At 50.1% G+C, this 21,159-nt stretch overlaps 1 protein-coding gene across 6 annotated transcripts in view; it reads right to left on the bottom strand.

The window, feature by feature from the left end:
* Positions 1–1,135: 1,135 nt before the first annotated feature.
* TMEM131 (transmembrane protein 131) overlaps positions 1,136–21,159 on the bottom strand; it is a 193,912-nt gene continuing 173,888 nt past the window's right edge. For 4 of the 6 annotated variants that reach the window (XM_004277772.4, XM_033401859.2, XM_033401862.2 and 1 more), the window contains 10 exons: positions 17,723–17,898; positions 14,964–15,091; positions 9,273–9,397; positions 8,920–9,069; positions 6,687–6,852; positions 5,749–5,870; positions 5,539–5,635; positions 4,356–4,453; positions 3,483–3,643; positions 1,136–2,200 (listed from right to left, as the gene is read on the bottom strand). In XM_004277772.4, coding sequence (XP_004277820.1) covers positions 1,916–2,200; positions 3,483–3,643; positions 4,356–4,453; positions 5,539–5,635; positions 5,749–5,870; positions 6,687–6,852; positions 8,920–9,069; positions 9,273–9,397; positions 14,964–15,091; positions 17,723–17,898 — 1,508 coding nt within the window. In that variant the 3' untranslated portion in view covers positions 1,136–1,915. The remainder of the gene's footprint in view (positions 2,201–3,482; positions 3,644–4,355; positions 4,454–5,538; positions 5,636–5,748; positions 5,871–6,686; positions 6,853–8,919; positions 9,070–9,272; positions 9,398–14,963; positions 15,092–17,722; positions 17,899–21,159) is intronic. The other 2 variants (XM_033401857.2, XM_033401856.2) reach the window with 2 other exon arrangements.

Below are 21,159 nucleotides of genomic sequence, written 5' to 3'. Positions count from 1 at the left end.
GCTGTTCAGTGGCTTTGTCACCTTATGAACTGCTTTGGTGTACAAAGAAAATCCCAAGCCTTAAATTTATGTCTCGATTTTGCAACTGCACACAGGAACCCCTGCTAGTGAGACTGTGCAAGGCCCAGGTCTGCCATGAGGCCGACGCGCGGGAGCTCTGAGTGGACAGGAAGCTGGTGTCCCAAGTCTCAGGCAGAGCATAGGCTGGGAAAGCGATGGGGCTGGCTCTGCTGAGCTTTGCTGCAAAGCAGAGAAAAGGTCAGACTTAAAACCTCTCCGTACGATGCTTCAACTAAACCACTCTGAGCTGGACAGGTGGATTTCTTCATCGTGTAATTGACCTCAAACAGAACATTTATGTTTGGCGTCTCTGGTTACCCAGCAAAGACTGGCTTTATAGATTGCAAAAAGGAAGATGAGTAAAGGCAGCTGGAGCAGGCAACACTTTCTGAGAGATTAAACCAAACTGCCCACGGAACTTGCCTGGTATCTGTATGGTCTCTACAGGCACCACTTGCAGAAGCTGTGGGAGTTTTGAAATTGGAAAAGGGTCAACATGCTTCTTTTAAGATGTGTGAACTTTTTTCTATCAAGGGCACTTTTTTTTTAATACAGATTTATGTATTTTTGGCTGCGTTGGGTCTTTGTTGCTGTGTGCAGGCTTTCTCTAGTTGCGGCGAGTGGGGGGCTACTCTTTGTTGCAGTGTGTGGGCTTCTCATTGCGGTGGCTTCTCTTGTTGTGGAGCACGGGCTCTAGGCGCGTGGGCTTCAGTAGTTGTGGCACGTGGGCTCAGTAGTTGTGGCTCATGGGCTCTAGAGTGCAGGCTCAGTAGTTGTGGCGCACGGGCTTAGCTGCTCCGCGGCATGTGGGATCTTCCTGGACTAGGGCTTGAACCCGTGTCCCCTGCATTGGCAGGTGGATTCTTAACCAGTGCGCCACCAGGGAAGTCCCTATCAAGGGCCTTTAGGGAATACTATGGAAATAATCAGAATTTAATTAGACCACAGTGCTTCTAGCCACGGTAAGTCCAACTCCACAGGATAAGGCAATGACAGAATGACTTACTTTGGTGTGAGAGAATCTAAATACATGCATCTTGTGTGTAAAAAAAAAAAAAAAAAGACAACAATTCAAGGCTTTTGAAAAAAGCATCATTTATTTCAAAGTACAACACAAAGTTGTATTTTTAAGAAATACACATTCAATCTTGTATCTCAAGACTTGGCTATGTGCATTTCAGTTTATCTTTAAAATAAACTCAGGTATACAAATGTTACATACCTCAAGTACAAACAGCACAGAAAATGTGTATGGTCTCAACCGAATGTTTTTACATTCATTCACTGTTCTTAAAGTTGACTTACATTTCTGTAATCTGCTTTTAAACCGAGACAGCCTTATTTTAAAAAAATACTCTGTTTTTCAGCACAAAGTCCTCATACGTTTTTAAAATTAGATCTTGGCGCATAATATTGTGAAATTATTAAAAACCAAACTTGGTAATTTAATAAAATTGTCACATGCCAGGACTTCTGAATCAACTCAAGTTATTTCCTTAGCTGTAATGTCAAATTTGTGTTCATACAGATAAATAAAGAATGGAAGAAGACAAGTGGTGGAAACTTGATAACAGTTAAGGTTTTCAGATGTACAGGTCTTATTAGAGTTTGTGGCTGAGTCCAGACTTTTCTCTAAAAGCACAACAGCAAATCTCATATTATCATAATTGCAAGAAAGATCTGAAAGAAGCGAGTGGTACAAGCCTGCCCTGCTTGAGTCTGTTCTGCAAAGATGAGGGTGGGGACTGGGAAGCTCTAGCGGTAAGAAAGAGCCTTAAAAAGATGTCTCGAAAACGGGCACATCATGATGTAGACGAGGGGCCCCCACTTTTTTTCGTTTTCTTTTTGCCTAATTTCAATTCTCATGAGGGAAGTGCGAATTGGACCAGGGGTCGGAGCTCCTCCTTCCGATGGTGGGGCTCCATATCCGCCACGGGTTGTAGGTCTGGCCCAGGTCGTCGGCGGGGCTGGCAGCGGAGGGTGTGTGAGGAGCGGAGGGGCTTTCGGGGCCCATGAGGCCGATGCTCGGCAGCGCGTTGGCAGGGCTGGTGAAGGGGAGGGTGCTGTGCAGGCTGCTGGACCAGATCGAGCTGCTGAACGGAGTGGAGGACCACAGGCTGCTGGTGCTGCCGAGGATCTGCTGACGAAACACAACACAACGGGGAGCGTCAGGCTCGAGGGAGGCAGGCAGGTGGTAAAGCGGCGATGGTTATGCTAAGGGTGGGCTAGACCGCACGGTTCTTTCACTTTAGTTATTTTAAAACAGATGTTTTATACATGAAGCCACCTCAGAGTCTGGGCGCACGGTTCTGATGTTTTAAAGAAGGGGCGGCAAGCCACAGCGGGGGGGCCGCGTCCAGCCGCCCGCTTCTGCGGCCTCAGCGGTGTGCTCAGGAGCTGGCCCTGCCACCTGTGCACCCAGGGAGGAGCTGGACAGGCTGCACCAGAAATAACGGCCTGCGAAGTCTCAACAGGTACCGACCCTGTTTTTTTTCTTCTTAACATCTTTATTGGAGTATAATTGCTTTACAATGGTGTGTTGGTTTCTGCTGTATAACAAAGTGAATCAGCTATACGTATACATATGTCCCCATATCCCCTCCCTCTTGCGTCTCTCTCCCACCCCTCTAGGTGGTCACAAAGCACCGAGCTGATCTCCCTGCGCTATGCGGCTGCTTCCCACTAGCCATCCATTTTACAGTTGGTAGTGTATATATGTCCCTGTTGCTCTCTCACTTCGTCCCAGCTTCCCCCTACCCCTCCCTGTGACTGACCCCGTTTTAAAGAATGGTTAAGATGACTGTAAAACTGACGACAGAATGATTACAAGTGAAGACAAACTCTGGAATCTATGAAGCTAAAATATCTACCATTAAACCGTGCACATCTAATCAATTTAGTTCTCCTGAGGATGAAGAGGTCATCACAGTGGGGTCATATTTGTCACGATTTGTAAAAGCCGAAACCAGTAATCATTTTCCCTGGTAAGAGCACGATCTCTGCAGAACAATTAGCTGAGAAGCAAACAGATGCTCTAGACAAGCTCCAGCCGAGACACGGCGCTGCTCGGGACCAGGCACGCGCCGAGCTCCGGCACCGTCTGACTCTGGAGGTGGTGGGACCTGAGACGGGCCACCCGCCACCCCGCGGTCTAATTCAGTCGGGAGAGGCTGAAGTGAGAGGATTCACACGTCAACCCCCAGCTGCTCAGCTGTTCCTCCCGTAACTAACTGCTTGACCGTCACGGCTCTGAAGAGTGATGGTCACTTTGGCAGAAATGAAGACACAGCAGCAGAGGTGGTGAAAGCGCTAACCCACGCCTTCCGAGCTGCTGTTTGTCATTTGTATCTGTCAGCACCACCCAAGGGACAGCGACGGCAGTGATGACATGTGAGCGAGCGGGGCCCAAGCCCAGTACTCACTGTGGCCGTGTGGGTCGGGGAACCGGAACTGGCTGGCCAAGAAGGGCTGGTCTCGGTCGCTGGAGAGTCCCAGAGGTATGAGGGGCCACTGCTCAGCTCGTTCCAGCTCCTCTGTGAGGCCTGATTGCACGATCGCGATAACCCGAGCTTGCTGAAAACTTCTGGAGGTGAGGAAGCAAAGGCAAGTCCGTGCTGGATCTGGCCGTGCTCCCCCGGGCAGGTGGGGCATCCCCTCAGGGGTCCGCATCCCACCGCTGCTCACCTGGAGCCATCCCACCCCCTCCATCAGCTCCCACCACATTCGGGGAAAACAGGGTGCGGGGTGCTGTTCTCCAGACCCCAGCATGCCGTCTGAATACCTCACCCACACCTGTCACTGGACGGTCAAGTGCAAACATCACAATCACAGCTAATGTGAAATTCACACAGTTGCCCCTAATTCTGGACAGCAAGAAAAATAAAGAGCCCCAGCATGGCCAGGAGTCACATCTCAGACACAGAATCCTTTCTTGCAGCTCTTAAGTCAGTTCTGCGCAACACGAGCCAGCTGGGACCCGCAGAGCATCGAGCAGACCACCGCACCTACGGGCTGGGGTGCCGAGCGGACAGAGGACCCTTCTGAGGGCCTCTCGCTGGGCCTCCTCACACCGGGGCAGCTGTGCCAGACCCCGTCCAGGAGAGCACAGACAGACCCACTTCCCTGAAGGCGGCCCATCTGCTGCCACCTGACTGCACTGACACAGGGAAACGCATCCTTTAAAAATGTCCACTAAACGACCATCGTACTTTCCTCCACACATGAAAGTGGACCTTATCCTCCCTCTGTCCTTGTCCACAGGCTCATTAGTCATGGGTCTAGTGTTAAACACTCACCACCAGTTAGGTTAAAAGAGTTTCCAAAGGCCGAGAACGAATTGAGGGGTGTGAAGTCAGGGCTGCTGGGGTTGCTGACGGGACTCCACAAACCCGAGCTGAACGTTATAAGAGGAAAATGCAACACACAAAAATGTGATGGTTAGTGGAGACAGATCCCTCACGCACGGCTTCACACACAGGAGGCGCTGCTTCAGCTGGGGGCTCGCGTATTACAGGCAGAAGTGGGGACTGGAAACACCTTCCATAACACAAAGGAGGGAGGCACGGAGGAGTTCAGAGCCCAGGCTACCCTGTCGTGAGCTGACGGCCTGGCTCAGCGGAAGTGTCAGGCAGAGAAAAGAGGCGTTTCTTCCTTGTTTCCCTTTTGGTAATGGAAGATTTATTAAAAAATTATTTCAGGGCTTCCCTGGTGGCGCAGTGGTTGAGAGTCCGCCTGCCGATGCAGGGGACACGGGTTCATGCCCCAGTCTGGGAAGATCCCACATGCTGCGGAGCGGCTGCGCCGGTGAGCCATGGCCGCTGAGCCTGCGCGTCCGGAGCCTGTTGCTCCGCGGCGGGAGAGGCCACAGCAGTGAGAGGCCCGCATACCGCAAAAAAAAAAAAAAAAAATTATTTCAAATCTAGGATTAATTTCCTTTTAGTGTCAAGCAGGTAAAACTGGGACTCTACTTACTGACAGTTATAATCTTATTGTCATCGTTATTTATCTGGGAAAATGAACCGAGGCAGTCGCTGCATGCCACCAGGCCACTGCGGTTGCTCTGGGTCAAAGAAATGGCCTGTCCAATAATTTATAATAAACTGCCTAGAATTTGTTCCGTGTCCTTCCTCTCGAGTGCGTTTTTGTTCTTCTACTTCTAATGATCGGATCACATCCTTTTCACAATAACCATGATAACGGAGAAGGATCAGAAGAGACTCAGAAGGCGGAACGCCAGTCTGTCTCCCTCTCCGCTGGGCCGGAACATGTCGCGGCCCCTCCTCCCGTCAGGGAGCCAGGTGGGAGCACGCACTCGCACTCGGGGCTCTGCCCCACCCAACAGAGAGGCTCCTGACCGCCTCCGACAAACACCTGCTTGTCACCTAGGGGCAAACGCCTCGAAACACACATACGATAGAAGATGCTAAACTGGCCTGGGAAACCCTCCTGCCCTGCCCTGGTAAGAAGGGCCAAACGTACCTGTCTGAGCCATCGCTGTCAACGGGAGTGTGTGACACGCCAAGGCTGCTGGAAAAGTCTGTTTTGCTTGAAGAAACCTTAGCAAAGCCATTCCCACCTGTAACAATGGGCTCCGAGTCAATCAAAGCAGCCAGGTACCTCCAGGCCGCAGGTACCTCCACCAGACCCGAGGCCCAGCGGTGCCCGGCCTCCCAGTGCCAAGCCGCTCACCTGGGCTCTTGTCGTACCCGGCCGTGACTGCAGCAAACGTGGGGTTGCCGTTCTGGCCCGGGAGCGAGGCTGCTTTTGTCAGTTTGTGTTTGCTTCCATTTGAATGCTTCGTTTTAGAGTCGCTTGACGGAAGAAGCAAGGAGAGAACCGCTCAGTCCTTGTGGGCAATGCCCCCCACGGAGGCCCACCGGGCACGTGTCCCAGGGCCTGCGAGGGAGCCTGCGAGGGAGCCGGGGACGGCCCTGGGCTGCCCACAGGGCCTGGCCAGGCCTCAGGAAATGCTCTGTGGCCTGAGGCTGTGTAGCCTGGGGGGACGGGGTGGGAGGGGAAGGAATGTGGGAGAAAGGTAAAATTCCAGGTGCGGGAGAGAGGCGGGGGCCGGGAAAGGAGGCAGCCCCGTCCTGGAGGGAATGCCGGGCAGCTGGATGGAGCGGAGCGTGCGGGCAGGTGAGCAGCCCCCGTGCGAGGGCCCCGGCGGCCAGTGCCCACCAGGCCCGGGGCCTCCCGCCTCTTCCCACACGGGCAGGGCGGCCGTGGGCCGGGCGCCGCCGCGTGTGCGGGAAAAGGCGGCCCCTGCTCGAGTGTCATCAGCATGGGGGTCACTGTCACTGCCTGGAGGAGCCCTCCCTGCTCGGCTCCGACCTCCTCCAGGTCCCGCCACAGGTCAGAGGGAACGACCCGCAGACCCACTTCCTTGCCCACAGCGCAGCTGCTGTGGGTCTTCAGTCCTCGCTGAGTGTACTCCTGGCTCCTGGCCTAGAGCGTGACCCTGGTGCCCCTCGGGCACGGGTGACGGGTGGGAAGGCGGTGCTGCGGGGAGGGCGCTGAGCCCGCCGGGGGAAGAGGCGAGAAGGGACGGCCGTCTGCGGCACCGAGGATTCCCACCCGCGGGGTGCAGCGCCGGCTGAGCGCGGCACGGGCGGGGGCTGCGGGCCTACCTGCCGGGGCTGCCATTGACGATGCTGCTGTAGCTGCCCCGGGACGTGAACGGGCAGGGAGCGGCGGGCGGTGACGGGGAGCTGGGCGGCGGCGAGGTCTGGCGTTGTTTCAGGAAGACGTCTGCGTTGAGGGTTTGCAGAGAGAGTTTATAAAGACTATCGGTAGCTGGAAGTTAAAAACAAAGGGTCTCAATGTGATACTTGGATTTTTACCCTTCAGTTTCGGTTACTTCTGGCGTTCTAGCTGGTGCTATGCAGGACTCAAGTGTTTCTAACAAGAAAAACCTACAGCTGTCATACGTGTTCTGTTTAAAAAAAAAAAAGGGAAGTCATGTCTCTCTCTGCATTCTGGGCCTTTCCCGGAATCACCGTTGTGACCCACCTCCCGGCTGCGTTCTGCAGGCCCTGCTGGAGGGCGCGGTCCTCTCCCTCCCACACCTCAGGCTGGGAAGAGGCCTCTCCACGCCCCTCAGGGACGGGCAGGTGGAGGCTCTGCCAGGACCTGAAAGCCTCTGATCTTCCACACAGGTCCGAACTGCGCAGGTGCGGCCCCAGGAGAACACCCCCAGCTCCTCCAGGATGATCCCCGCACTCCGTGGGCCCACCTGGTGCGGTCCCGGTCCCTGGTTTACAAGGATAGGAACTCCTACTATATTCCTGCTGCCCTTTAAGGCACAGCTGTTTTAAAAATTTAGAACAGAAGAACTTTCAGTGTCACAAAAGAATACTGATTCTGCACTCACCGAATGGAAACACACAACTTGTATCAGAAAAAGGTACCACCTCGCACATCTATGGTGTGCACCGCCAAACAAAGCACCCTTCTCTTCGAAGGCGGAGTTGTCCCATCTCCGGAGCTGCACCCGCCCCGTGACTCTCCCTGCCCCTCCCCCACGGTCCTGGCACCTATCCACCGACCTGTCTCCACCCGCCCCGCTCCCACCCTTGCTTACGTGGAGAACCCCTTCTTCACCTGCTCCGGGGTTTGCTGACCTGATGCCCACACCCTCTCCCTGCTGGATACCCCTCGGGCTTGTGTCGGTGCTGAGGCCGGCACGGCTTGCGTTTACTTCACTGTGCCCCAGACAACCCCATGGAACCGGCTCCCTGGGCACATGGTATTTATTCCCTGCACTGGAGCGCAGCTTCCTCTGTGCAGGAACCACCCCGATCCCAGGGTACAAGCTGAGGACCAGTGTCCAGCTGAAACCTCAGAGGGGACCCAAGGACTCGAAAGCGTCAGCCGGGCCACCGGGACGACCCAGAGGCTTGTTCAACACTTCTTGAATGACCAGGGGTTTTGGATTGTATCTCTCATCTCAGGCAAAAATACAGTACTATAAGGCACCAGAAAGTTTCACAGCAATTACGGGGCTGCAGGTTCTAACCCAGGGAGCATCTCTTTCCAGCATGTATTTACAAAGGTGCGTGTTTAACGCACACCTCACCCGAGTTTCCGAGTTCCTCGCCCTCATTCAACTCACCACCCCCTCTTCTCTAAGCCTCCTTCACCTCAAACCTGGTGCGCAACCCTCATCTTCCCTTTGGCACAAATGGGCCAAACGGAGGCCGTTCTGACACCTCGGTGAGTGTAGACAAATCAGCCCTAAGGGACTGACCCCCAAGCCCTGCCACCAGGCCCTCAACTGTGCTGCTCTCTGTCATCTTCTGTTCCAGGTCTTACATTTCTAGAGGGCGAGGACCTCTACCCTCTTCTAGGAGACGGTGCTACTTTCACAATTTCCTGCAGGCCTGACCGGAGGAACGAGGTCAAGAGGCTAGTGAGAGAACTAACACAGGTTTATGGAAAAGATGTGGGTAAACTGGGAATAAACTGCATTTTTACAAAAAGCAGTTACAGTGTAAATGTATGAGAAGCTAGTCAGGTAAAGGGCTGCTGAGCTGACGCTTTCAGGAGGCAGTACTTTGGGTGATCCACTGCTCTACGCAGATCCTTCCATCCCCTACACTCTGACTAGCCCTCTGGATCGTCTGCCGATTTCTCTGGTGTAAATACTCCCACCGCGGCGGATTAAGCTGCAACAGTTTAACGACCAGCAGACTGTTGAACAGCAGCTTTTGCTGGCTGCTGCGAGCCGGCTCCGGCAGACTAGACACTGGGTCTCCTTCTAAAGCAATACGTGCCCCAGCCATCCCCACCGCGGTTCTCCGGCCCAGAGCTGGGTGGGCTGTGGGTGCGGAGAGCCCGTGGTCTCCAGGTCACCATACTTACAGCTGCCAGGCTTGTGAACGGGCACGGAATCCCACTCTGGCGGTGGAGAGTCTTTTTCACCTTCTGAGCTACTGGTGTTGCCTAGTTCTTGACTATTTGGGAGGAATTTTGCTAGGGCAGGTGGCCGGTTATCCACTAACTTATTTGTACCTGTACAGAATTCAGAAAAGAAGGCTGTTATGGAGGATAATTCCTTTCTTTCGGGCCAATTTCAAAGAACCCATTCTCCTAATGAGAATGAGAACCCAACCGTAGCCGTCCTATGACTGGTAACTACTGACTGATTACTGCCAACTCACAACTACCAACACAACGAATCATTAGGGCATCTGTATGATGAAAAATGAAAATACCTTTTGTTTTCTGGGAATTTCGTGGTTTGGATCCATTTGTCAATGTAGTTGGAAGAGGAATCTTGGTTGGGAGATTTCGACGTTGTTTACTCTCCAAAGGGGCGGTATATGGTAGCTCTGAAGAACTGAAAGACAATCACAGGTGGAACATTCAAACGCAGCCCTTTGTTTCAGAGCAGAGAGGAGGAGTCACTGATCCCTCTACAATTTCAACACCTTCTTTTACTCATCTGGCCTCCTGAGGCATTATCAACCCACAGTCCCGAGGGCTGGCCGCGTTCCAAGCACCTCCAGTACTGTTCAGGAGACTTGCACTTGCAGATTTATCCTCTGCTATTCGGAGTGCGGACGAGGAACTGAGGTCCATTGTTTAATAGTATGTAATGGGTGGGAACACCTGCGTCAGAGAAGGTGTCTGAAGCTGTTGGCACAGACTAGCCACTCAGGAGGTACTAAGTGCAGTCATCCCGCTGCTGAGTGCGTCTCACCTGGCAGCTAGACCGCCTGTGCGGCTCCGGAATATGAAGATTCTGAAGGGTCTCAGACTTAGAAATGCCAAAGGTTCTGCTACTCAAAGCCTTGAACGCATTTTTCTCGCGAACACTGTGTACTGACCAGGGCTAAGCTCCTGGGTGACCTACAGAACCCCGAGAGCCTGTGGCAGAATAGCAGGGCTGCTTTACTTGCCGAAGGTGTAGGCTGAGTCGGGGAGATGAATATTCTTTATTCTTGAACTCAGGGTTCATCTTAGACAAAGACTTAAATACTATTTTTATTAATCTATTTAGAGTATATTTCTTCTAAAATATTTACAGGTAAGCGTAAAATAACAAACATATATAAAAAGGACAATGAATTGGCTCTGACCTTCCTGTCGGCAAGGCAAAGTGGGTGGCAGCTGGGCTATTTTGAGTTTCCACAGCCTGATGAAGAAAACGTTAAAATGTGCCGAGAGAAGCAATCTCTAGGAGAAATGAACTGGGGAGATGGCCCACGTAAAGTAGCCTGGTGAACAATGGAAATGCATGGACCCTAAAAACCTTCTTTACAAAGCTGCTTCTGTGCCGCCCACCAAGATCAAGTCGCAGGCTTGGGAGGCCTCTGACAGGAGCTGGGCTGACACAGTCCAGGAAAAGGACGTCTTCCCGGGGAACGGTGGGACACAGCTGAAAGAACCCAGCGGCCCCTGACGAGAATTCCAAAAATCATCATGAGTCTCCCCTGGGCTCCTGGTGACGGCTGCAAAGCTGTCAGTTTAAGGCTGAGCCAATAGCTTGCTTTTCATCGAAAATATTACAAAGTTTACCGGTCGACACAGATGTTCTTAAAACGGGTACGTGTCTGGCATTTTCCACTGTAGCGCACGTCCTGCCCCAGCCTGAGTGCCCCAGCCCTCAGACGTGTGATTCCCACATGCCGCTCTGCCCCCGGCCCCACCCTTCAGGTTCCTCCTCCTACCGCTGCCCCTCCAAGTTCGCACTCCCTGGGGGGCGGCCAATTTCTGCTGGGCTCGGGGCCAGGCACAGACCACGCTGGTCCACACCAGAGTGCAAAGGTCAGACGGGTCAGGCTTTCCAGATCCAACGGCACCACCAGCACCGGCACCCCCCCCACCCCCGCCCTGCAAAGAAGGTAAGCAGATGACAAAACAGTACGTGAAGCATGACTTCATAAACAGATAAATTTTTTTTTAAATGTATAGCTTTTTTTTTTTTAACATCTTTATTGGAGTATAATTGCTTTACAATGGTGTGTTAGTTTCTGCTTTATAACAAAGTGAATCAGCTATACATGTACATATGTTCCCATATCTCTTCCCTCTCGTGTCTCCCTCCCTCCCACCCTCCCTATCCCACCCCTCTAGGTGGACACAAAGCACCAAGCTGATCTCCCTGTGCTATGTGGCTGCTTCCCACTAGCTATGTATTTTCCGTTTGGTAGTGTATATATGTCCATGCCTCTCTCTCACTGTCATGGCTTACCCGTCCCCCTCCCCGTGTCCTCGAGTCCGTTCTCCAGTAGGCCTGTGACACAGATGAATTTTAACAGAGGCTCTTCACAAACATTTTATAAGGTAGGAGGTCAAGGGTCATTTTCATTCTTTTGTTTCTTTATATTTCACAATTTTTCTATAATAAAGTGTTAGTATGTTTGGAATTAGTGTAAGAGCTAGCCAAAAATTCGAAGGGTTCGGTTAAGCCACATAAGTAGAATTTTAGGTGGGGTAACAAACTGATGTGAAAACATCCACCGTTTACGGGCGAGACTATTAACGCTACAGTTTTAGAAATCGTCTGCCCTTCTGCTTCTGACTGACAGGGTTATTTAAAAACGCCACCTTTTAAAAAACAAAGCCTCCCCTGACAGAGACACCCAGACCTCTGGTAGTGGTGGTGGTGGAGCTGGGTGGGTGTGAACTGTTTGTAAGCAAGTCGTTTATAAGTGTGGGGCTGGGGACTGTCTATACAAAGCTTCACTCTGCACCACTGTGGAGTTGGTTGGTTTTTAAGGAAAGAGGTGCCAGACAACTGCTTTAATTTTGCTGACTCATCCTTTCCTAAGTTAGACCAGATGAGCTCCACCAAGAAGCCTTTTTTAAGGCTTCTGAATAAAAGGGATAAGGGCCAACTTAATTTAGGTGATTCCTTGGAAGGGAGAAGAACAGAAAGCTAGCTGGGATGCCGACGCACGCTCATGAGTGTCATACTCGGTCCACGCCCCCGTCTGGGGGAAGAGGGGAGGCAGAGAGCTGAGGGCAAGGTGAGGGCTTTCCCAGAGCCGAGGGCCTGGAGGCCGGTGTGTGCACTGTGGCACCCACGGCCCTGAGCCGAGTGCACTGCTCAAGCAGACTCTGACAGAGGGTACAGTGATTCTATAACACGTTTTGCTTATTTTAGATGATTACATTTAAGTTATGTAAACATACATTGATAAACAGAAAACAAAAGAATCAATGGATAGCTGGTATCCTAAACCAGGGAGCCCTGCGCCTTTCCTGGTCTCCTGAAGTCCTTTTAGTGTCCGACATCTCTCACTCCCTGGCATCTCTGACCTAAAATACAGTCTTCTGGAGGTCTACAGACCCACTTCTACAGCGTATAAGCTGGAAAAAAAGGGGAGACCAGATCTCTGCCCTGTAACCCTCTGCCCCACAATCCTAGTGGTTGTTTTGAAGTCAACTCTTCGGAGTTAGGGAGGATGGGGTTACACAGGCAAAGACCACGTGGGAGCCATTCCTCTGGCTTACTACCACTTACTTATAGGAAAATGAATTCTTCAGCATTTAAGGATTTGGGTCTTCTGGCCTGGAGGTGATATAATATAATGTTCCAACAACACTGATAATATTTAAAGACTAATCTTTGATAAAGCGAGTGTGAGCTAAACCCACAGATTTTACTATTAGAACATCAGCTTTTTGGCCAACTGATATATAAATGCTTTTTCCCCACCACGTAAATCTTCCAAAAGAAAAGTCATGATATATGCCTTATTAATATCTCTTTTTTAAAAGTGTGCACCTATTTCCTTCAGATACGTGGAAGCACATATAACACGCTGAGAGCACTTCTTAGGTGACAGGAACGTCAGGTGTCACTGGGGCGGGACCAGCGCGGGATAGCACAGGGCATTTACTGTCACACCCGAGTGGAGACAGCAAATGGCTCTATTCAGAGGCCAGCTTTCTGGTTATTAAAAAAAGGTCTTGAACTCTGAATTTGACTGAGGTACTAAAAGATTCTGACTCAATACTTTTATCCCTGAATTCAGAAAAACACAAAACAAGATCAGTGAGTTTAAAGAGATTAGATACAGGAGATGAGAAGACCAGGGTTGATATAGATTTCTCCAGTTACAAAAGACAATTTAGAGCACGTTGCTTAAGCTGTCTTCTGGTAATGATTTCTGTTAACTATACATCAAAAGGACATGAGTTAACCACTCTAACTGCCTCCTAACAGGGGCTGGAGAGCGGGCAGCTCTGGCCTTGGGTTTACCAGCAAACTCAACATCCCTGCAAAGTCAGGGGGCGTCAAGTGGAGTCGTTTACAAACTTGCAAAGTCAAATCTGCTAATGGCTAAGTTATTTCATAAAAAAATCAGAATATGACAGAAATCAATGGAAGAGGGATGAGAGGATTAACATGTACATACGATCTGTCTTAAAAACACTGCCCTCAGGCATGAAGGAGAATAAATGGCAGATCTGGTGACAGCCACCTACGAAATGGTTTCACTACGATAATTCTTAGAAGCTGGGTTTTAAAATTTATGATAAGAATGATAGCATAACTGTCCATTCTCACAAAATCTCAGCATATGTAGAAACTAGGGTTTTTCATAATTTGGGTTTTTTAGCCTCATTTACTTTAAAACATCTGATCAGTCAACTAAGCCTGAGAAAGGTCTAGAAGAATCACCCCTAGTCCCTAGACGAGGGTTGATTCCTGTCCTGGGCTGGCAGAGCGTTAGCACCGAAGGACCTCAGGCGGAGACTCAGTCTCGGGAGCCTCAAGTGCATCAGCCATTACTCCACCTGACGTTGCTTCTAACTGGGTCAGACCGTTCTCAACGAATTGTGGGGTTAGGTCACTTAAACTGACATTTTGCACAAAAGGGTGACTTTTAGGTATAAATACTCTGTTACTAATCACTGCCATATCCTGTGTTATTGCATAAGTTCAGGGACAAGGTTAAATTTTACTGCAGTAATCACTAATTTCTTATTAGCTTCTGGTTCTACAGAACAGACGGCCCCTGTCGAGTTAAGCTGTATAACCCAGGGACAGAGTCTAGCTTATTGATGTTTCTGCAGAGCTCAAGTTTTATTCCTAGAATCAGAGTAAGAACAGACCCGCAAAGCTAAGGGCAATTCTAATGATAAATGTCTTCCTTTATCAATTTATACCTAATTCCCTCAACTTCCTGGGTCGACGGCCACTTACCACACAAGAAGGCAAATACTGGCTTCCACGCAGATGGTCTTTTATATGCTGAGCTAGAAAGGGCATCAATAACCACACTGAAACTAGGAGTAGTTTACTAGACAGATCCAAAGCTTAGTGAAAGTACGAAGTAAGCTTGGTAACGAATAACCCAAGAGTTCAACTCATTCACTGACCCGGGGAAACATCCTGCAGGTCGCCCTCCCTGTGAGGCCCACAGGACCTGCCCCACGGGAACTGGACGGGAGCTACTTCATGGTAGAACTGTCCGGTAGTCACATCTGCCCTGAGCACTGTTTTTTTTAAGGTTAAGAATAAGTCCTCCCAAGTTTTACAGCACAGAATTCTAGACCCCAACGGCAGCTCTGGGTTAGTGAGCAGACTCAGGGCTCTAGCTGAGAGAAGTTATGCTCGTACCTGCGGCTAAACCACCAAGGCCATCTCTGTGCAGAAGTGAAACGGCTCTCTGCCTGGGAACAGATCACCAACCTACATTTTCCTCCTCCATTTTCACAAGTAGCTTTAACTCTGCCTTTTATACTTCTGACATCGGAAGCATGTGGCTGTCCCTCACCAGCGACAGTGAACACAGGGCAGTAGAAAAGACCCCCTAGGAACGTCATGAGGGATGCAGCTTTTGTTGCCAAAACCCCCCTAAAAACCAACCAAGCAAACGAAAACATTACCTGGTTCTCACCAGTAACAACTTTTACATACCTCATTTCTCTGAACTCATTTTTCTTACCTGGGTTTCACATCTGTTGGGATTTCTTTCTTAACATTTAAGAGTTTTTTGCTTTTCTGTTTCACTTGAGACATTTCATTTTCATGTTTTTCAGGCATGGCTTGTTTTCCCTTTTGCTTTTCTGTATCCTATAAAAAAAAATTGACACAACTGCTGAGAAGGATTAACAAAAATGCCTGATATAGTGCTGTCTGAAGGCAGAGACACAAAACCAAACACGTAGTAGATACACACATCACATGAATAAAAATGATCAGCTCCTTTCTTCAAACCTCTCTTTATTGTGGGTCTGTCAATTTTTCAGTCTTTGATTTACTATAAATTATGTTTTGGTGAGTGTGAGTTATAACGAATGTCACTTTAACTTATATCCTGACTGGGGTGGGTGCTGACAGTGGTAGCAACAGACGGGTAGCTTCTTGTTTTTAGGCACTGGGGAGCAAAACCTTGCCTTTTGTACAAGAAAAGTTAACTCAGGACTACAATACAGAGTTACACACGACTGGCGTTGTGGGCTGAGAAGGCCACAGCCCAGCTGCATCTCAGAGCAGTGCTGCCCCTGGGTCCTCGACCAGTTGAGCACGGAGACCATACCGTGCGTTTCAGAGTAAGGTGATGCTGCCGCAACACCCAGGCGTGAGCACAGGGGGCTTGTCTCTAAACAGGGCAGGTATCGTTCAGGCACTGGTGACCCTGCCCGGGAGCCGCCTGTGGAGCGGGCGTGCACCGCTCATGCGCAGAAGGACCACACGCAGCACAGATGGGAAATGAAGAAAACAGAAACCTGGTTCTGTGTTCCCGGTGCATAGGGCCAATCGGGGGAAGACATACCCGGCCGAAGGGCAGAGCTGTGGGTATGGGGGGAGCTCCCGACACAGGGCAGATGAGCGTCCACCCGACAGCATCTGGCTGCACGGTTCTGGCAGCCTGGATTTTAACAGGTCACACAGACCCATCTATTTAGCTGCAGAGAAAGGGTAAAACAGCCTCCTGCACATACACCTTTTGAGACTCTTCTGAGTCGTGCAGTATTTCCGGAACTCTGTGGACCGTGAGCCCCTACAGGACAGGAACCTGGTTCTTTCGTCCACGGCTGCTTCTCAAGCACCCAGCACTCAGGTACTCAACATGTATCTGCTGAATGCATGGGTAGAATAGGGTTGGAAAAGACACACATCCAAGAGAAAATGACCTCCCAAGATTGAAATCCACTTTGGAAGAAAATGCACAAAACTGGCAAAGAGATCAGTCACAAAGAGACAAGAGCACATGAACTCTACGCAGGAGTGCTGAGGGGGAGGCATACAGACTGCTCGGCCGGGAGAAGGGTAACAGGCACGGAGGCCGCCAGTCCTGAGCTGTGTCTGTAAGGAAGCAAATGACCGGGCAGGAGATGGGACAACCAGGAGAAAACCAACAGCAGAGAAGGGAGGATGATGCCAGTGGGTGCACAGAGGGGGTCCGCTGGAGAGGGGCCACTGAGGAGTGGTTAGGAAAATGCCGGGAAGGCAGAAAGGGAGTGGGGCAAAGTTGTGGAGCAAGTCTGTGCTGAGAACGCTTTCCAAACGCTTATTCATATCAGAGACGGCTGGGACCCCACTTGAGGACCAGTAGCTGGCATTCTGCTCCTCTGCAGTCATCTGTCACAGAGGAGATACGGGACACAACGCCAGCCCCATCCCTGACATTTGGCCCAGAGCACCCGCCAAACATCAGGGATGCACAGGGGAGGGCGGCTGGCCAGAAAGTGTCACGTGTAAATTTTATTTTAAAAATTAATATATGTGGACGACACTGCTGGATATCTTTAAGAAATGATTTTTTAAGCCACTAGATTACTACTGAAAAAGAATTCTGCTCTACAATATTAAAGGCTCTATTTGGATCATTTCAAATTTGAAATACAGTTATTTAAAAATAGAAATGCCAGAACAGAAGTACGCCCTCACTTTTCTGCATACCACTTATAACTCACACTCCCTGACACAGTCACAACAGTAACATTAGCCTCCATTTATCTCATGGCCACGGTGTCTGCACATTTTGCTGTGTTACCCCTGATGCTTGTGACCTCCCCACCCCCGGGAGCAGAGGATGGGGAGTGAGGCGGCCTCCCAGCGTGCACTGGGTGGGTGCCCGGACCAGAGGTCACAGTCCCTGCTCTACCTGCTCCCAGGGCCCGCTGTAGCAGCGGTGATCCGACAGGACACGGCCAATACAATCCATCAAAGTGACAGAATTCCTCCTCATCCTCTTTTTTGCGGTACGCAGGCCTCTCACTGTTGTGGCCTCTCCCGTTGTGGAGCACAGGCTCCGGACGCGCAGGCTCAGCGGCCATGGCTCACGGGCCTAGCCGCTCCGCGGCATGTGGGATCTTCCCGGACCGGGGCACGAACCCGTGTCCCCTGCATCGGCAGGCGGACTCCCAACCACTGCGCCACCAGGGAAGCCCCTCCTCATTCTCTTTTGATACTTAAAATCTGAAACAATTTGCATGAGCCAGAGTCGTTACTATTCTAGATGGTCCCTAACTTTCAAGCTGTGTTTCCAGTTTCTAACTATTTCACCTTATTAGCAGCCTTCCTGATTTGTTCCCAGGGGAAGTGAAGATACTCACGCCCAGCGCTGTGGAGCTTCTGCAGGGGAGTGACCGCCTGGGCGTGTCTGTGCACTCTTGAGCACTAGCCCTCAGAACGTGTGCGCGTGTTGAACACAGCACATTCACTGTGTGTGAACCCTGCTCTACGGGGCCGTCCTACCTCCTTGAGGAGCGGGTCTGTGTCTGGGTTGGAGGTCTCTGTGGTGGTGGAGGAGCTGTCGTCGTCGGCCAAGGAGTCCTTCAGCTCGTCTTCCTGGGCCTTTCCCTTTCCCTTCTTCTCCTTTTCCTCTTGCTTTTTAGGTGGTTTTACCTTGCGCTGAAGAGGCTTTCCTTTCCCTGGCAATGAATGTAAAATGACACTTGATTTTTAAACAGCTTGGAAAACAAAGCCATTAAAACTTCTTTTGAAGAGACTGAACTCTGATTAATAACTTTCTTTCTCTACTTCAGTTCTTCTCTAAAGCTTTTGAAATCATGTTTGACTTTTCGATTAGAATATTTAAAAAAATCCGCTTTCTCGAGGCGTGAGTTATATGCAAGAAGATACACCCATGTTAAGTGTACAGTTCCATGAGCTTTGGCAAACCCACTAGTTGTGACAAATCTGTACGTCTCTCAGAAGACAGCTGACCCTTGAACTGCAGGGGGTTAATCGGTGTATAACTTATAGTTGGCCCCTCTGTACCCTCAGGTTCAACCAACCATGGACCGTGTAGTACTGCAGTCTCTACTGCTGAAAAACAAAAATCCATGTATAAGTGGACCCGTGCAGGTCAAACCCTTGTTGTTCAAGGGTCACCTGTACTTTTTTTATATCCCGGAGGGTGATGTAGCTTTGAAAAGTCACAGACGTGAAAACCAGAGATCCTTTCAAATCTTTCTGGAGATGGGAGCCTGAAGGTGACACGGGATGAGCTGCATGTATGTCACTTGCAGGGTGCTGAGAACCCCGGTAGCTGGGTCCAAATCCTAGTTCTTCCCTAACTAGCAGTGTGACCTTGGCCTCTCATCTGCAGACTGGGGGAGACGACCTCACAGTGTTGTGATGAGGAATTACATGAAGCCCTTAGGACAGTAGCAGGCATATAAGTACCAGCTAATGTTATATATGGACAGAGAGTAAAACAGAACTACGAAAAGCCTATTATTTTAATTTTTTCAACCTTAGCATTTTATATTTTTTATTATTATTATTTTTGGCCACGTGGCATGTGGGATCTTAGCTCCCCTACCAGGAATCGAACCCACGTCCCCTGCATTGGAAGCACAGAGTCTTAACCATTAGACTGCCAAGGAAGTCCTATTATTTTAAAAGATGTGGATGTTCCCAAGACAGATGAGAAAACAACCCTCGACACATTCGAGTGCCTGCCGTTTCCCAGGCAGTGTGGCGTGTCCTGGGAACACTGCAGTGAACACCAATAACATAATGCCAAGAGCCCTCCTATCTGCGGCAGAAGGGAAGGACCTGTCCTGCTCTGGCCCTGAGAGCCCTTGGATTTCGGAGTCTGAGTGCCTAGCGGTTCATGCTGAAAGCACTTCAAATTTTCCCGCATGGCTGACATTAACCCCCATGCGATGCATTTCCCACCTGAAATTATACCTTTTTATCATGCTCAGGTTCACTGGACGAGAGGCATTATCTGTATAAATAATCTGTATTCACAATAACCTGAAACCTCCTTGATAAATAGAAAAGATCTGGAAGTGATTAAAAAAAAAACTGGACTCAAATTTTGAAGCCATAGATGTACAAATAAAGGAGAAAAGGAAACAGCAAACCAGCAGTTAGTTAAAAAATCTTATTTCATGAAAGAGTAGTTTACACTTTTACCTCCAAATCCCCATCTTTTACTTTTTTTTTTTTTCTGACTTCTTAACATGCTGCCCGTGGACGTCTGTCCCCAGCACCTTATAGAATGTGATTTTGACAGCAGCCCAACTGTCAGTGCGGGTGACCTCTAGCACTTCTCATTCTACAAGACCTCTCGGTTCCACTGGACTCTTTGGATTATCCCCCTCCCTGTCCCTGCTGGACCCCAACATCATCACCCTCTTCCAGTACTGTGATTCTTCTGACACCTGGCTTCATCTTTGCTGGTGTTCCCTGGAAATCTGCCCTTGGAACTTCTTCCCTTTCCTTTCATATTCTCCTTTGGGGCTGAACTTTAATTAATTTGACATAAACAATTCAAATCTAAAATGTCCCCAACTGAGTTAAACAACCTAGAAACATCTTTTGGTTCTCAGTCTAAAATAATGGTTCTTGCACTTTAGAACAACCTAGGAAGCTTTTAACGAACACTGCTCAGGGCTCCGCCCCGCGAGATTCTGATTAAGGGGTTCTCGGTGGGACCTGGACATGGGTATATTTTTAACAAGCTCCTCTGGTGGACCCACTATGCAGCCAGGCTGAGGATCACTGCTCTACAGTATCAGCATCAGTCCATCACCCAGGCTAGTGGCTACCTCACTGTCATGTATGCTTTCTTCTGCTGCTTCTATTCCCAAGTTCAAAAGTTGGTGGGAGAGGAGAGAGTGCCCCTTCCCTAGAGGAAGGACTAATGATCTGAGTGGATCAGACGGAGGACAGGCCCACATGTACCCGTAAGCAGTCCCTGCTCCCTGCGAGGCTGCACGCTCGGGGTGGCGTGTCTCCCTCTTGCCGCTGGCAAGCTTGTTCCCACGGGTCTCTACTCTTCCTCAGGACTCCCGGTTCTTAAAGTGTTTTCCCAGACCAGCAGAATCAGCAACACCTCGGAACTTGTTGGAAATGCAAATTCTCAGGCCCCTCTCTAGGTGTACTGAACCAAACCCGGGGTGGGGGGACCCGGCAATTGGTGTCAACAAGCCCTCTTGGGGACTGGAATGTAGGGCTGATCTCAGAATCCTTGGCTTGGGCTGTAAATTCCACACAGATTTATGAGACCTGAGCTGGGCACTGCGGGCACAGGATCGGCTGCCTTGTTTCCGGTTTCTCGTGACCTCTGTGTGTGTATATCCCGTGGGAGTCTCAGGAGGAAAGGTGCCTGAAGTAGAGTAGAATTTGGGCAATTCCGAGCCACCTGGATGAAATGATCCAAAGAGCCCAATTCCACCATCAAGTAGTCACTCAAATGGATTCTACCTCTAAGACCTCTAATTCCTTTCTTACCTCACTCCCACTGCCACTTCCTCAGCTCAGGACTTGCCCTGTGCCTGGCCTACTGTAACGGCCCCATCTTCCTGTCGTCTCTCCTTATACCTTCCACCCTGCCAACAGCATTACTTTCCTTTTGAAACACTTCTTAAATACAAAAACTTGATTCTCGCTGTTTTCTATAGGATAACGTTCAAACTCCTTTACAGTCTGGACCCATCTATCTCTCCAGGTCTGCTCTAGCCTTGTCCCGAGCCCTTCCTTAGCCCTTGGCCCGTCGTGGAACATTCAGTTTCCAGAGGCCAAGCTACCAGTTCACACCCCCGTGCTGTTGCTGGGCACAGAAGCAAGAGTAGGAACCTGGGAAGTGGGAATAGGAATTCTGAGGGAGACTGCCCTCTCAAAGATAAATTAACTCAATACACAGTGGAGGAGACTGGAGGTCTCCTAGCCTTATG

Source organism: Orcinus orca, chromosome 13 (genome assembly GCF_937001465.1).
Source record: "Orcinus orca chromosome 13, mOrcOrc1.1, whole genome shotgun sequence".
Taxonomy (NCBI): domain Eukaryota; kingdom Metazoa; phylum Chordata; class Mammalia; order Artiodactyla; family Delphinidae; genus Orcinus; species Orcinus orca.
Note: the sequence above shows the minus strand (reverse complement) of the source record. Positions and strands in the feature narration are given on the sequence as shown.